We start from the raw sequence: 16,651 nt of genomic DNA on the forward strand, positions 1-16,651 counted from the left end.
TTTTTCCTCTGCTTCTTCTGTTGCAATGGGAACAACAATGCACACAGAAAGAGATACTTACTGTCTGCCTTTTTGCACAGCTGAACTGCTACTCTCTTCTTCGTCCTGGTTGTAAGTTTTCGAATGCGGCTGAGACTCTTGAGACGAGAGATAGCAATAGTCCGCATATCCTCTTTGATCTTCTCCCTAGTCATGGAAAGTCGTTTGATACCCAATCTGCCATCTGGATCCATGTCGCCATCATTCTCACAGCTGAACATGATCTGAATCTGGAGATCCTGGTCTGATGCGACGCCCGCAAAAATATCCTTGAGACCTGCTCTGCATTCTTCGTTGGCCTCATCGATCCCGTCGAGGATAAGCGTCAATCTGCGATTGACTTTGTTGTTGAATTGCTGCCTGAAGAAATGTTCCCAGAGTAGCTTGTAATCTTCTCCATCAAATTCGCGCAGACGCTGCCTGGTTGCGAGCGCGCTTGAACGGTATGATATGTTGTGGGTCGCCAACTGTATCACACACGAGCGCAGCATAAGTGGCAGACTCCTGCGGCCGGCGTAGTCCTCACGAAAAAAGAAGTAGGCCACCGAAGTTGTGGCTGTGTGGTCAGTCATCGCTTCTCTTTGCATCCTGCGTAGCGCAGTGTACGATACCATCGACTTCCCTATCCCGGTGGCTCCAGTAAGTGATAGTAGAGGGACATCTCCTAGTTCAAAGTCGTGGTAGACGTCGATCTCTTGTATCCATTCACACGTATTCGCAACATACGCATTTTCCAAGTCTTCGATCTGCTTTTGGTCATTCACCTTGTAGTCCAGAAGGTCTTGAAGCCTTATCAAGGCGGTCGTCCTGCGGGCACCAGCATCCCTTGGAGCCTCAGATGTCTGCTTGTCGCGTGAGCTTTTCTGTGCCATCTTCTCCAGTTTCTTCAGGCCGCTGAGGACCTCCACCCGGGTATCTTCCTGGGCCGTTAGAATAGCGTGGCTAGTTGATGCAGAGTCTTTTGCGTAGACGCTTATCTCCATGCCCATCATGTAATTCTGCTGACCAATCTCCAGGTTCTGTTGGCCCAGATGAATAGTCTGCTGCACACCGGCCTGAACAGCGTTGATGTCGCGACCGATTCCATCCAATTTGGAGCCGGACTCGATAGTCTTCTTCAAGGTCATGATCATGACGGCAGATTCGAAGCGTTCGAGGTGCATGTGTACCGTATCGTACGCTGCCTTCAATTTGGGATCAGTCCCGTCCACTAGCGCCCTTGCCCACTGCTTCAGGCGGCCCTTTTGTTGGATTTTGGTGGCGATCGCGCACATGGTGAGCAGTGCGGAAAACACGTTCATGAGGAATTGCCGGAACTGACGCTCAGGCGGGGTTCGCTCTTCCAGTAGCGATACACGGCTCAGGAAAGCCTTCATGATATCAAAGAACGACACGATCATGTCCAGATCGTCAGACACGGCTTTGGACGCATTCATCACGTAGTTGAAGGCTGTCAGGATTACTGCGCTCGGCGGAAAGGCCGAGCTAGCAGCGTTCGCCACAGTTGCCGCCACCGACATGATGACCTGTGAGTTCTTCGATATTGCAGATCGAAACTTGTCCAGCTTGCCACCATCGTGTCGGGCCTCGCCAAACCTGGCCAACTGGCGTTCCTGCTCAGCCATTATATTATCCATGCTGTTCTGTCGAATAAAGTCAAGGTTCCGCAGGTTGATTTTGCATTCCTCGTTATATTTGATGAGGGCTTCCTCCCACATGGTACCAAGGTCTGTGGCGTCATGGTCTATCAACTTCCCTCCGAAAGGCGTTGGAGCCGCCATTGTTGGCTGCTTCGAAATGGAGTGTATATGAAAATGACATGGAACAAATGCCGGCGGCATAGGGAGGAAACAACAGACAAGCATAGGGCTGGGAGGCCGGCTTATATCAGTGGTGAAATTGCGCCTAATGGAACCCCAGCTTCGGAGCTGAACCTACTCGCCCCACCCTTTTCGTAACAAGATCGAATAGAAAGCCCCTGCCATGGTCCCAAGATCTTACCCAGTCCACTTTGGCTGGGACTCGATGCCAAAATTAAATCACTAAGCCAACCTCGGCCAACCATCATGCGGCAATAACAGCGCACTAATGCGAAGCACTTCTTGCGCTCTGGACGACCTTCAGCCTTGTCTTGTCATGTGTGCTTGTGCTCGAGAGGAGAAGCTTAAGCCATAGTCCGTGGTCGTTTGGCGGCATTGCGCGCCAGATCCGCAGCCGCAGCCGCCTTTTGGGATGGAAACTGCTAGAGCAGGCAAGCCGTACAGACAATTGGGGTCTTATCCGCGTGCGCGTTGTAAGTGCGCGCCACACTCGTTATTTCGGAACACAATTTGCATCGAGAATGGTATTAATTCAGGCCATGGAACCATGATATCGTTGATCGCGATGATGATACAGTATTGTACAAGGATATACAACTCTCGGGGAGTAGTGTAGCAATGACTCATTGACGCTGCTCCCTTCCAAGTGAATACACAGTCGGTCATCTCACCTGATAGCTTCTGCAGAAGACGATACTGGTAATACACCGATGCTCTCATCATCTTCCCAATCGTCCTCATCGTTATATGCCGGCTCGCCAAAGGCGGCGCTCCAGACACGTCCCCACATGCCCTTCTTTTGAGCCAACGCCAACACCATCACAACAGGCAAGTGCCACACACTCGCCCAAAACAGGCCTCTCGCACTGCCCTTGTTGCCCTGACACCGCCAGAACCGCACCGCCTGGCGAGTGAGCCACAGATTGGCTGGCAAGCTGGTCACAGCGTAGCTCCATTCCGTGACGCCAACTGCACATAGACCAATGCATATGGGGAAGAAGGCGAGGCTGTATCTCAGCGCCACGCGAGCATTCCGTGCCGGATTGATCCAAGATAGCATTTTGTGACCAGCTGCTTTGTACTCCTCCCGAATGGACCAGGAGAGAGCCATGAAGTGGGGGAATTCCCACGCGAAGAGCAGGCTAGCTAACAACCAGCCACCGATGGCATCTGTGGTGAGGAGGAGCTCCTGGAATGACCCAGTGCCGGTGGCAGATTCGCCTGCAGCTGCGGCCCAGCCCATGAGGGGCGGGATCCCTCCCACCACAGCACCGACCCAGGTATTGAACCAGTGTAGCCGCTTCATGGGCGTGTACATCCCAGCGTATATGACAATGTTTGTGGCTCCCAGAAACGCAACGGTCGGATTCACGCCGAAGTAGAGGGCCCCGATGCCTGCGGAAGCTGTAACAATAGCGAAAACCACGGCTTTGCGACGGGTAAGAAGCCCACGGACGAGAGGTCGGTTTCGGGTTCTCGACATCTTGGCATCTGTGTCGGTTTCGTACGTCATGTTCAAGCTGTTCGCCGAGGCAGAGCAGAGCGCAGTGCCCGTGGTCAGGAACGCAAGTGTGAGAGGTGACAGAGATGGCGTATCGAGGCCCACCGACGGGGCGAGGAAGTCAGGGACGGGATACAGCGCATACGAGGACATGGCTGTCAGAACAACCAGCAACGACAGTCGCGGCTTCGATAGTGAAAGATATAGCGAGAGTTGTCGTCGGAATGAGCTCGCAGACTGCTGTGCGGCAGACGTGGTTAATGCTGATGAAGCATCTTCGACCGGCAGAGGGCTGTCCGTAGCGGCGGCGGCGGCGGCTGCTGCTGCTGCCTTGCGCTTTTCTGCTTGACGTCTTCGGTGGGGAAGATCTTGATTGATGTGGGAGATTGCTGAGGAAGCCGACGTTTCGCTCTGGGTCCCACTCGCTGTGGTAGAAACCGACAACCTCCCCATGCGGCCATCCTGCGGGCGTGGCACGAAGTTGTTGGCGAAGAAATACCCGGGCTTGATGCGACCCGACCCTGCCGCTATCGCATTATGAGCTGCAAAGCTCCGGGAGAAGCTCCGGGTGAAGCTCCTACCGGGAGCGGCTGCGTGGTTTGGTGCGCTCGATCGCGATCGTCGCAAGCTGCACCGCCAGCAGACAGTATCGGCGGCCCCGAGGCGAGCGATGATTCCTGGCGGCCGAAGACTCATACTGGGTACAGGTTATGACGCCACGGTCGAGAATCAGCAGGCCATGCTCGTCAATGTCCTATCAGCAGCTGGTGTTCCCAATGGCATCGAAGCCCGGCCGAGTCGGATGACGCTTTCGAATTTGAGGACACCGGCCTATCAGATTTTCCGGGACCCAATGCCGTGGTGCTGGGCCTAGCCGTCTTGGAACGCTGGTAGCTTAAAAAGTGGATTATGAACCGCACTAAAGTCCGTGAATACTAACGTAGAAGTGAATTTACTATAATAACGAGCAAATTCCACCGTTGGCTGGCTAGTACAGCGGCCTGGGTGGACTGCAATCCCTCCCCCACCCCCCCTTTCCAGTGCACAAGCAAACAAGAGAAAGGGAAGAAAAAAGGAGTCATGCAATCACCACCGCAAACACCAGGACGCTCATGCTACATAAAATTCACATATCACTCCTTCACACCTCCAAAGATGTGTATCTCTGTCGGCGATCCATTGTCGCTATGGTCGCCCAGCTGAGCAGCAGTTCCCGTCTGCCACGCTGCTGTGATAAGATGGTCTCGTCTTCGTCATCCTTATCGTCATCATTGTGGGTTGCGCATGAGACTCACATATCAACGGAGATGGGGAAACTTCCTACACCGAGTCTGTCCACATTGCGAAAGGTCAGCTATGAGGCTGGTGCACCGAGCCCCGGAATGGCTCGAGGATCCCATCGCGCAGGCCCATTGTTTAGCAGAGGTGGAGGATGTGAAGCATCTTTTCCGCGATACCTTGTAGCGTGTCCGGCGCGAGACGCCTCTATACGAATCTCCCACCGGTTTAGTCTTCTAACAGTGCTCACGCTACGATCACGAAGCAATCCAACGTCACCGAGATGCCGCTGACCATATGGTACACGCTACCCAGGCCGCGCCATCCATGCGCATTCTCCTATGGTTGACCATGCTACACCACTGGGACATATCCAAGAATAATGTGCTCGTGTGGAGAGCTACCGGAAGACCAACCGCACTGCTTGACTGGGATTAACTGTTCACGGTGCCGGTCGCCGTTTTTGGCGCCTCCATCGCATCCCCCAATCTCCCAAGTGGAATGTAGCCCTGCAGGGAGAATCCTTCACGGTCCTCTACTCCTCTGGACTTCACATCGACCAACCCTGACCGTTCTCCCAACACACATGTACCGACAACCAGTCAATCATCACCTCCAGCATCAGCAGCGCCATTGTACCCGCCGTAGTTACGGTGCCAACTGCTACGACGATACACACGGCCCCCATACAGCTTAGTTGCACGCGGATTGTCTTTGCCACCTATACTCATGCGAATCAATATAGGAGGGAGGGATCATGCGCGATGCACATGCAAGCCGCTTGGCGGAGTGCGACGTCGGCCTTCAGTCTGATCGTGCTTATGGCAAGTAGATTGAAGATGGACCAGATGAGGACCTTGTCAGGGCCCGAGTAAACTTGACCCAACGCTGTTGGATACACGCAGGAAACTATGTGCAAGAGGACTGGGCCTCAAGACATGGCGATAGGAAACTTCAGCTTTCCCGCCGCATTTGCCCGTCTCGAACCTCAAATAATGACCCTCGATTTATAATGCAGCACTTGTTGGCCTGCGGCGCTTTATCTATTCAACAGTCAGGTCGCTTTTCAGTTAGAAGGCCATGGTTGTGCCGCTGATTGTACATAGATACGTGTGAAAGACGCAGGAGAACAGGAAGAGCAATCGCAGATCGCCTGTTTGTCATCACGGCGGCAGTCAGGCAGGCTGCTGATGCAACAGTTATCTGTAACGTCCAATTCTTGGCAGCTACGTATCAAAGAAAAGACGCAACTCACCAATCGTTACGTGCCTTGTAAGTAGAATCACCGTCGCGTTCAATCATGGTATTCAATGCCACAATGACTGCACAGTCCCTGCGGTATGGTCCGTGTGAACTATACTCGACTATAGATCTCTACTTGCCGTGTGCTCTGGCAGTGCAAAGCCTGTGCTGCATCCCACTTTACATAAACTGCATACTAATACGATCTCCAGCAGAACAACAGCCATGGGCAGTTGAAACCCCTCTGTCGGCGACTGACCGTAATATTGAGCCATTCATGGGACAGATTTCGTGCCTTTGTCAGTTCGAGCTGGTCTTGTCCCCGCCTTGACGAAAGACTTTTTACTGCGAGAGAACGGGACTGTGGAAAGCCGTATCGGCGACAGTGTTGTTGTATTTGAGATTGGCTTCTGGATATTGGAGTGCTGTCCTCCTCACTGTTGAGCCCCGTTCGACAGACAACATCGTGAAGACCCACGAGAAGGAAATTTGCGCATCCTGGCTCGAATTCAGCTCTTCCGGTTGGTTTGAACCCTTGTGCGATTCTGGTCTGTAATCTTTCACATGAATTGGGCTCGTCACGGCAGAATATCTCTGCTTTGCTCTCCCAACTTCCTTCTCATCTGAGATCCCAAACTCTTCCCTCCGTTCGCACATCAACCATCACAACATCAACTTCGGTAACCATCATATCAAACTCTCTCTTGGCACGCATCTCACGATGAATGATATGATGATCAAGCCCACCAGCACCGCGGGTGCTCTGGCTGAAGCTTCCGGCCTTCCTTCCGGTGGCCTTGCTTCGGGCGGTACCAAACCCGGCGGCTCCGTTCTGGGTCACTGCGGCCTTGTGACCTCCAGCTCCGGCTCCGCCAAGTCGGGTCTCACGGGTGCTTCAGGTGCTGCCACCAAGCCCACACACCTGCTGCTGCTTGCCGCAGACTCGGATACATGTCGCCTGCTGCAAGTGCTCCTTGTGAAGGCTACACTCAACTCTGGAGACGAGCATCGCCATGATCAGACAGACGACCTGGCGCGCCAGGTCTACGATCAGTTGTTGATCGAGGAGGACTCAAGCTACCAAGGCCTCTACTACGAGATTCTGGTTGCGTTTTTCGACGGCCCTAAAGTCTTCACTCTGCGCAGCTTCGTTCCCTTCTCTGAGGCCCCCGGTGTCGCTCCACTGGTTGCTTTCGTAGATGACAGTGAGTTCTTCTCCAAGCTAAACACTTTTCGACTTTAAAGTACTAACGCAGACTAAGTCTACGTTGACCTCCTCCAGCAGGAGCATGCCATCAGCCTGCTGGACGTCGCGGACGGCAAACTTGACATCCTCAAACGTGACGTCAGTTACAACAAGCAGCACGAGTTGTTCAACCAACTCCAGTCGTGTGCTCGCGATCTGAAGCGATCTGAGAATTTGTACAACACTGCCTCCGATCTGGAGAACGAATGCTTCTGGATCGACTCACTGGCCTGCAAGCTTCATGACTTGCTGGCGGCTGTCAACAACCCGGACATTGCCCGCCTCTTCCTGGTTGCCGTCTGGAGACTGAGCACCCGAGCTCTTCTCTATGGCCATATCGATGCGGCCAAGATGATGTGTGAAGACATGTACACTCACTCTGTCATCTGCAACCACGATGCCAGTTTCCTTACTGACCGCAGCAACCTCATTCTTGTTCGCGGCTTGGTCTACATGGGCTTGGGCCAGTTCGATGTGGCTCGTGGCTGCTTCTCAGGTGTCATCAACTACAAGTCCCTTGCCAAGGGTCCTGAGGACCACAAGACGATTCTGGCGCGCCGATGCCTAGCGGCTGCTTTGATGCTGAAGGGCCGTCACTCACCTGATTGGTATCAGGGAGTGAAGATTCTGCAGAAGATTCACACCATGACTTTGCCCGGCACCCCCAGAAACGACCTGATCCGAGCCCATTGCGTCTGGGAGACTCGCAAGGTTGCCAAGGGTCGCCATCTTGAGTGGCTCAATCAGTTTCTGATCGACCGAGAGCGAATTGTTTCCAAGATGTGGGCCACGGCCGACATTTCGAACCATGACACGTTGGCTCCTGAGCCGCAGGCTGATGCCAACAGTTACATGCTCTCCACTTCCGTATGCAATGGCGCTCTGGATGGCCAGGTATCCCACGATATGGAGATGGCAGATGCTGTCCGCGGCCAGGTCGATGGTTGGAGCATTGTCAGCAACGGTAGCGACGAGTATCAGGCTTCGACTGACTTGGATGACTCATCTGATGATGAGAATTCGTCCCACGGCGACTGGGTGATGATTTGATGCAAGGGTGCATTGGTGATACACCTTCTACCAGATGGAGCCAGTACGACGCGCCATTTGCTTACAACTCCGTACTGGAATGGCTTCAGAAAAGCACTTAAGGACTGTCCATCATCGCATAGATGGGAATGAAAAAGTTTCACTTGATCTTGATTGTCTGAGCAGTGTGCATATTCTGTGATTTTCCAAGTGCCTTGCCCAGATTCGTGTTGAAATGTCGCGAAAGTGGCATCTACTACCTAACAAAGACGTAGCAACCTAGCCATGTTTGACCTTGGTATACATTGAATGAGGAACGGGACTATTCATCTCATTCCCCGTTGCGCTAAAGAGATCTTCTTGGGATTGGAGGTAGTCTCTAGTTCCCAGTAATTATGGCAGAGCATCATTTCAATATGTGCACTCGCTAGGCTCTCGTATATTAATATCATGCTACTGAACTGTCTGAGCGTGAATCGTTTCTTTACTTTACAAGGCTTGCCGCTTGGCCTATCCCAGAACACACCACAAATCAGCACACAACACCAGCTCCAGACAGTCCAGCACCAAGATACTTGTACATCTGCCTTCTCGTTCGATGTTCTCTCGCTATTATTCCCTGCTGTCATTAGACGAGAACAGTTGCATCTTCAGCTAGCATCGTTTCAGAATGCAACGAGCCCATATCCTTTCCCAATGTAGCCACATCCTATAAATACCCCCATGCCGTCTGGGACGTTTCACGAGAACATCGCTGCCGATGGTCTGCGAAACTAAAATAGACCATACACTTCTACCTTTATAGCCAAACACCATCGAGCACTCAATAATACATTACAAAGTTGTTTAATGTTTTCTGGCTAATTCGCCTCTACTGGGGTCTGAGTGCATACACCCGGATAGGCATAAGTTTATCTAGATGTTTCTTTGGAAGGCCTTTTTGTAGCTCCGTTTTCACTATCCGTAGGTTCGCCTGCTTAAAAAGACTTCTAAACTTGACGTCTTGCCTGTGATAGAATCAGTAATGTTTCTTCTACGCCACTCAGCATATCAAGTTGAGAAAAAAGAGACCCACCTAGTGACACTGCTATCAGTCGCGTCGAATACATCTTCTTCACGTGTGCTCAAGTTCTCCTTGATCACAATGATGCCGGTTTCGGGGTTCAAAACCCTTCTGCAAGTTTCCAGGTACGTGACGAGCTGCGCGTCGGTCAAGTGGCCCACACACCATTGCGTCCATATGAGGTCGTACTGGTCGTGCTCTGCTGGTGACCATCCCTCAAGACCAACATTGAAGACACGGCCGATTCCGTTCTTGCCCTTGAGGGCGTCCGTGAACTTCTCTACTGGCTCGATAATATCAACTTCATGGCAGATTTTCAGCAGTAGGCCCTCGGTGATCCTGCCAATTCTACCACCATGTTAGGAAACACCGACAGACAGAGTGAGCATTCCGATGAATCTTACCCTGCCCCACCCTCAAGAGCTCTGCTAACCATACGCAGGCCAGGTTTCGCGCCAATACCCAACTTGGCGAGGAAACTACGAGAGCCTTGAAGATCGACGCGGGACATGGCCGAGAGCCCTGGCATAGTAGGAACTCCACCGAGCATGCCATCCGCGTCATTGGCTACACTGTTCCAGTACTTGAGACCCTCGTCCCGATTGATGAGTGCATCAGGGGCCGATAACGCCTCGCTGGTGGGGTCGGCTGTTTGTCTTGTACTGGGTTTGTCTGCTTCCATGCTTGGGCTCTGAAGGTATCGATTTCGTTGGCAATATCCATAGACTTCAATCAGTCAAAAGTCGTTTGAAGTACCAATCTATATTGCGACCAGATATTGTGATAATATTGCGTTTCACCTCGCGCACTTCAGACCTGGCCAGCGACAAGAAATTTCAGACTAACGCCACTTGCGACGCAAAGAGAGTTTGGGTGGCCCCCACTACGTGACAGCTGGCGGACAGCCCACTCTCCGAACTTGAGTAGTATAAAATGATGAAGTGGTAGCTCATAATCATATAAACAATCCGGCGAGACGACAGCTCCCCAAATACTGCACTCAGTTTTCTCCATTCTTTTCCCCGACAAATCCCCAAAAAGATGCAGTTGGCCGTAAGTCTAGCATCTTCAGGCTCCTCACGGTACCAAGTTCTTTTGTCAGCAATGTTACTGGAGCCATCATTTGTCCAAGCTACTGCCGTCAACTGCAAAGTGAAGGACCCTCGCTCCTTCGGTGGTGCTCCACCCGCAAATTCCCAGATAGACAATTCCGTCCCTCAGAAACCAATGGTCCATAGCGGCATTTTAAGATAAGTGCTTGGTCAAGTTTTTTTTTTTTTTTTTTTTTTTTTTTTTCACGTTAAACGCAGTGTGCAGCTTACAAAGAAACATTTTGTTACAAAGCTACAATTGTTGTTGCAAATCTTTAGCAGCGAATTATTCTGCCATTCAAGAATATTCAGGATGCAGAAACGCTTTGGTTTACCAGTCCTGATAGATTTCGGTGTGCTACCTCCGCTTAAATCAAGTCTTGGTGGTCTGCAGACGGTCGATGGTTCTTCCAATCGTAAGGCGGATTTGCTCCCATCTTTGAATAAGTAGTCGGCGCTGGGCAGATTTGCCGATTTTCATCCTCTCCAACTTTCCGATCACAGTTTGTATGGTGGCGATATAGCTCTGAAGCAGCTCGCTAAGCAGCTTGTTGACGTCGTCTTGAGCGTCAGGGACCTCGACGCCATCCTCGGCAAATGCCACCCACTGTTCCGCGGTGTAACACCTCAAACGCACCGCAGACTCTGTCCTACGACAAGCACCCTCCCTAGACCGCAGGACATAATTGCCTAGGAGCCCCTTCTCTCCCAACTCCGCCTTGTGTTCGTTGCTCAGGTGAGGCAAAATCGCGTCATCAATACAGACCTCATCCCACTGGTTCTCGGCGAGGATAAAGCCGTATTCTACTAGCAGAAAGTCGTTTGAGTGATCTCCGTACGAGATGTATAATTCCTCTCCAGCGCGATACGCCCGATCTGTGGTGACCTTGTACCTCTTGCTGTTGAATGTCACTTCACAGCCTGTATCGGCGTGATTGAAGAGATCGGCGACTGGAAGAAGTGCCAGCCTGTCCTCCCAGGGGTATGTCTCCGTAGTGGGCGTCGAGTTGTAAAAGGTTCTGCTGTTGATCAAGAACCACATGCGCAGGTAGTCTTCGTGCTGGAGTGCTGTGAACTTTTCGGGGATCAAATCCCATTGCGTCCGAAGCCTAGCCTGTTGCTGGCCAAGCAAAGACAGGGCCGGCCCAGGAAGAAGCGCCTGGAGGTCGCTCGGCCACAGCAGCGGTACGCACTCTTCTAGACTCTCGAGGGAAGGCAAGATGGCGTTCCACGGTGTTGGCTTGGCTATGTGGTTGAGAGCCAGGTCAAGGGCGAGCAGACTGTGGATGGTCCATTTCTCTGGCAATGCGTCCCGGATGCCGTTGGGTACGGTGTCGAGGCAGCGTACCGCGCCAAATGGGACCTTCAGGATGGCCTCTCCTGCCTGCGGTACGGTAAGATGCCTGTGATTCAAGTCGGACGGTGTCCCATTACCCGTAAGTGGCGTTTTGCGACGATGCCTGCACCACGGCCAGGAAGCTGTGCCGCCTCAATGCCGTCTGTTACGACCCCCTGGCCGCGTGCCCAGGGCAGCAGGTCACCTAAAGACTGCCCTGCCGTCATTGAACACAAGCCTGAACAGTGCAGTCGCGGTAGGTACACTTGTGATGGAGCACGGCCTTGGAATCTCCAAAATTGCTCAAATGGCGCAAATTGCCGGGCTCTTCGAAGCAAGGCCCTGCTGGTCCCTGGATGGTCTACTCGAGTAGCGAATGGCTTGGAATGTTCCCGCCGTCGCTACAGTCGCCCTGCGCAGGCACGCTCTTCGTTTGCCGTGCACATGGGTGCCCCTCCAAGACGCAGCCCTGGAGACCACTGGGATTGGGGCGTTTTGCCGCAACGGCTGCCGCCAACTGCAGTTAGTTGCCAGTGGCGTCGGGGTGGTCATTCAGCACGAACATTGCGGTAGGGACTACTCGACGAGCACACCAGAAATGCATTGCTTATAATTCAGGATCTTACGGATGTCAGACTCAGTATCATCTAGGAACGTGTTTTGAAATCTCCAACCTTCCCCGATCTTCGCATCCAGCGCCCTCCGAGTCCCGTGCACTCCGCCCCAGCTCATGCAACTCTCGGTACTGGCCCATGCACCCCTTCATCGACTGTCTTCTCGTGGGCCAGGCCCCCTGAGTGCTCGCTGCTCACACGAGGATAAGCTTCGATCGCCGTGTCGTCAAGATCCCACACAGTTTCTCGGACAAGAGTTTGCTTTGCCGGGAAAGCCAAGCTCAAGCCTGTGTACAGCACCACCGAGACCACGAACCCAAACAGCCAGTTGAAGCTGTATAGGTTCTTAGCACCGGCACTGATAGGGACGGCCGTGTTGCCACTGATGCTGTTGCCGAGTCCTGGCAGCAGAGGAGCGACCGGGGACAGAAACGCAACGGCTGCCCGCCAGTTGCAGCCGCCAACGTACTTGTACCGGCCCAGAGGATTGTACAGGGCTGGGATGTCAATCTGCCGTTTCTTGATGAGCCAGTAGTCCGCCGCGAGGATGCCGGCCATTGGGCCCAAGAAGATAGCATATCCGCTCATGAAGGCCAGGAACGTCTCGGCGGAATCCAGGATCTTCCACGGAACCAGAACCCAACCAGCAATGACAGCCGCGATCATGCAACCCCTCTTGATGTTTACCCACCGGGGAAACAGCACGGTCAGGTCGTTCGCTGCGCTGATGGAGTTGGCCGTGATATTCGTCCCAACCTGCGCCACGTACCAAGCCAGCGCGGCGAAAAAGGCAGCACAACGGCCTCCTGCGCCGTAGTCGAGCCAGATGGCGATGATGTCCAGCGGATTCCAAAGGTACTCCCCACTGAAGACCTTGCTTGCCGAAGTTGTCACGATTCCTAGAACTCCACAGGCAGTGAATATGATGGGCAAGAAGGGGAGCTGGATGAACTGGCCCTTTGCTGATCTGGCATACCGCGTAAAGTCGGGGATGTTGCATGCAAGCGTAGACCAAGAGCCCGTCACGCTTGACATACATGACAGCCATAGCCACGCATATCGAGACCTGTCCACTGTCGGCTGAAGAGCAAAGATATCTCCACCTCCGCCAGCCTCCCTGATGCACCATCCCATTGTCGCGATCGCTGCGACCGGTGCCGCCACCAGTTTCACGATAAAGATTGGCTTCAGCTTGGTTGGGTGGATCAGGAGCAGAGGCAATTGAATGATCCAAAACAAGAAATAGGATATCATCCCAACTGTGGTGATTCCTGCCGACTCTGGCAGAGCATTGGGGATGTCATTGTATGCTGGAGCCCAAGCACGAAGCATAATAGTGATGCATTGGGCCCCGTTCGCCCCCTGGACCACGTCAGCTAATCCAGCCAAGGTGGGTGCGGTACAGCACAGAAAGAACGTACCTGAATACCCAGCCAGAACATGGCCAAGATCGCCCGACTGACTATGCAGAAGTACCTCAGATGATACCCGAAGCTGCTGGTGGTAATTACCGAGAAGGGAACATGTAGCTTGGCTCCAATAGCACCGTTCAACACCATGGGTATGGCGACACAAAGGTTGCCGACCACCATGATGGGTATCGCCTCACGCCAGCTTAGGCCAACCGCCAGTATTGACGACGCCGTTTGCCAGGTACCTAGGTTGATGGTGTCGGTGGCCCAGTATGCCATGATGCTCCAAATCGTCCATGTTTGGTCCTCTTTGGGGGTTGGATCTGAGTCGATCTCAATCAGCTTCCAGTGCAGATGGGTGTATACGAGCCTTCTCTACACACCCATATCGCGATTCGTCCATACGTAGTCAGGGGCGATGGCCCCTGTCTGTTTGGGAAGCTCCCAAGAGTGAAGCGACGTGCATCTTCGCCTTAGTTCGGTTGCGGAGGGAGTCCAGATTTTCATCTTCTTTGCAGATATCAACAGATTGTCTCTGCTCTTACAAACACGGCTTTGAAGCTATCGGTGTGCTAGGCAACCCAAGATATGGATCCGGACCGAAGAGATGTGAACGAGCCACGGTGATATGGGATTTCGCAGCTTTTACACCTCTAAATATGACGTTACATCATGTCAGATTCGACAATAAGCAGATATGCATATCAAGCATATCTACGTAGCAAGCAGTGGCTCACTGATACCACACCATCCCACTCGTCTCGACTATCTGACCCCAGATCTGACTATGCCCCAAGTGGTGATCCGAGATTGTGGGTAAGCCAATCAAACAAGGCGATGGGCGGGGCTCTGGGTGTGCTGGTGCTTGCTGCATCGTCTACTTTTGGTTGATACCCAATAGCGCAAGGCTTACTTATCACTGGAAGACCAGGAGAGATAGGGCGTAATCGCCTGAGGATCTGGCCGTACGTTGTGGCTTCTTCACGGCATGGAAATCGTTGTCATCTGCATCGCACTAGTAACCTGTTTGATAGGTTCGATACCAGGGCTCTCTGAGGAGAGTGGAAGTGTTTGATGGGTGACATGCAGGGTTCAACAAGACAGTTCACCGCCGCCCTCCGTGCCGCCTCTGATAAGACTGCATTGTCAACCTGTTTTACTCTTAGCGCCCGGAGAGTATGTACGCCGCTCACGCTCGCGCCAGTTTCTCGAGACCTTCTTGTTTCTCGCAGAATATGTTGACGGCCTGGATATTCTTTCCTTCGCTCTTGCCTTGTTGACTGCGGGTGAAGGCCAATCGCCATGCGCTCTCGTCTTCTAGGATTTGTTTGTAGTCCTCAAAAGCCTGTTCTAGCCCCCCTCGAAAGACGGAGCCTGTGTCTCCTTCCCAAGGGTTGGCTGGCGTCTCAGCTAGCTTTTTCAGGAGTGGCGGCGACACAGTAATGTGGTTAGATCCTGCCAGCATCATGACCTCTTGAATGCTGGTAAGGCTGGCCGGAAGCACTTGAGTCTTGCTCCCAATCTTTTCGTAGTACTTCTGGGCCTTGCCACAAAAGCTGAATGCTTTACTCTCGTCGACATAGCTGTGTGTCCCGATTAGTGGACGTATGAGTGTAACGCAAGGCTCACTCACCCAGGATCAAAGTGCACGCGCAGCTCATTGATGTAAGGGGCGATGTAAGTGCAACCGACATGTGCAGCAAGTGCTGCCTGCTCCATACAGAACATGGTCGTCGCCAAAGTCGCGATTCCTCGGGACTCCAGAACACGACAGGCCTGCAAGCCCTCCCAAGTCGAAGGGATCTTGATGCAGACCCGTTTGGTGTCGAAGGAAGGCTCCAAGTCTCGAAATATTCTTACGATACCTATAGCCAATTAACCCCCGAGCGGCTTCTTCTGGTTGGGACTAGACATACGGCTGGCATTTCCGATAGTCTTCTCTGTGTTGTATGAGTATTTCGGGTTGGTCTGAATATGGGAAAACCCCTTGAGATAGGGAACTATTTTGAGGGCCAGTTTGACCATCATGCACTCGACAGCAACCTCGGCGACGTCAACCCCAGCGAATGCTTCTCGTTTCGAGCTGGCATATTCGATGGAGCTCTTGATAAGCTGGGAATGCACCTGGTCCCCCTTGTCATCCACACGGATGAGTTCATGGTATGCGATGGCCTGGCACGGTTAGGAACTTAGGTATGGACGGAGAGGGAACAACACTCCAGGCTCGAACTTGCTTGGTTTGAAGTACAGTCAATAAAAGGACCCAAAGTCTTGGCAACTGGTGCTGTTACTACACTCTGATCCAAATCGACCCGGAATTGCACATCGGACGCACCTTCGACGTCAAAAGTATCGCAGTCCACGGCAGAGTGGCTGCGTAGGACGTCTAATAGTGAAGTTGGTTCAGAACCCATCTTGGTAAGGACCCTTGACTGACTCCTCAGGCCAGCGCTCGGGTTGCGTCAAAATTGGGAATCACGATGAGCCTGTAAGCGCAAAGATCTGTGTGTATCAAGTAAAAGATAGAATGAGGGAGCAGCAAGTGAAAGAAATCAAAAGAACGGAACACCCTCAATTTTGCATTACGCCAGTCTTCCGACCACGGCGACGACTGGAGCCCGTGTGGCCAAGACTCACATGAAGCCTGGACTCGAGCGCCCTGCAAAGCTACGATGCGGGGAAACTCTGTCCTCGAGTCGAGGCTTCCGGTTCTCGCTGGTTCTTTATCCGCTCGCCATGAAAGTATAAGAGTTTTTAAGTCGGGGAAGCGACTGCTCAACTGTTGCCCATCGGAATGAAATCCACCGTTCTGTTACAGTCTTGCCGCAAATGTCTACCCAGCAGCTCACAGTATATAATCCTAGTGATGTTGCTCGTAGTCTAGAAGCTGTAGAACCCCGCTACTGGTCACCGTGGGGTTAATCCTATGGGACAACAACAGCGGCGTCCGGCAAACTCCTGCATATACAGATGTGCAACC

At 52.7% G+C, this 16,651-nt stretch overlaps 7 protein-coding genes across 7 annotated transcripts; 1 reads left to right on the plus strand and 6 right to left on the minus strand.

The window, feature by feature from the left end:
• JN550_013747 (uncharacterized protein) lies at positions 1–1,820 on the minus strand (the record flags this gene model as incomplete). Its single annotated transcript, XM_049312369.1, has 1 exon — positions 62–1,820. A coding segment is annotated over one exon (1,759 nt), but the record flags the coding sequence as incomplete, so codon positions are not given.
• A 706-nt stretch (positions 1,821–2,526) lies between these two features.
• Positions 2,527–4,056, minus strand: JN550_013748 (uncharacterized protein; the record flags this gene model as incomplete). The annotated part of the gene is made up of 1 exon (XM_049312370.1): positions 2,527–4,056. The coding sequence occupies one exon, from the start codon at positions 4,054–4,056 to the stop codon at positions 2,527–2,529; it is 1,530 nt and encodes a 509-aa protein (XP_049164277.1).
• Positions 4,057–6,601: 2,545 nt separating this feature from the next.
• Positions 6,602–8,176, plus strand: JN550_013749 (uncharacterized protein; the record flags this gene model as incomplete). The annotated part of the gene is made up of 2 exons (XM_049312371.1): positions 6,602–7,085; positions 7,143–8,176. The coding sequence occupies 2 exons, from the start codon at positions 6,602–6,604 to the stop codon at positions 8,174–8,176; spliced, it is 1,518 nt and encodes a 505-aa protein (XP_049164278.1).
• An 850-nt stretch (positions 8,177–9,026) lies between these two features.
• On the minus strand, positions 9,027–9,900 carry JN550_013750 (uncharacterized protein; the record flags this gene model as incomplete). Its single annotated transcript, XM_049312372.1, has 3 exons — positions 9,027–9,162; positions 9,231–9,566; positions 9,623–9,900. 3 exons carry the CDS (start codon positions 9,898–9,900, stop codon positions 9,027–9,029), a joined length of 750 nt encoding a protein of 249 aa, XP_049164279.1.
• A 782-nt stretch (positions 9,901–10,682) lies between these two features.
• On the minus strand, positions 10,683–11,872 carry JN550_013751 (uncharacterized protein; the record flags this gene model as incomplete). The annotated part of the gene is made up of 2 exons (XM_049312373.1): positions 10,683–11,693; positions 11,744–11,872. 2 exons carry the CDS (start codon positions 11,870–11,872, stop codon positions 10,683–10,685), a joined length of 1,140 nt encoding a protein of 379 aa, XP_049164280.1.
• Positions 11,873–12,373: 501 nt separating this feature from the next.
• Positions 12,374–13,950, minus strand: JN550_013752 (uncharacterized protein; the record flags this gene model as incomplete). Its single annotated transcript, XM_049312374.1, has 2 exons — positions 12,374–13,621; positions 13,681–13,950. 2 exons carry the CDS (start codon positions 13,948–13,950, stop codon positions 12,374–12,376), a joined length of 1,518 nt encoding a protein of 505 aa, XP_049164281.1.
• Positions 13,951–14,860: 910 nt separating this feature from the next.
• Positions 14,861–16,085, minus strand: JN550_013753 (uncharacterized protein; the record flags this gene model as incomplete). Its single annotated transcript, XM_049312375.1, has 4 exons — positions 14,861–15,254; positions 15,305–15,536; positions 15,588–15,843; positions 15,963–16,085. The coding sequence occupies 4 exons, from the start codon at positions 16,083–16,085 to the stop codon at positions 14,861–14,863; spliced, it is 1,005 nt and encodes a 334-aa protein (XP_049164282.1).
• Between the last annotated feature and the right edge of the window lie 566 nt (positions 16,086–16,651).

The sequence above is a fragment of the Neoarthrinium moseri genome (genome assembly GCF_022829205.1).
Source record: "Neoarthrinium moseri strain CBS 164.80 chromosome Unknown scaffold136_Wmoseri_CBS_16480, whole genome shotgun sequence".
NCBI lineage: Eukaryota > Fungi > Ascomycota > Sordariomycetes > Amphisphaeriales > Apiosporaceae > Neoarthrinium > Neoarthrinium moseri.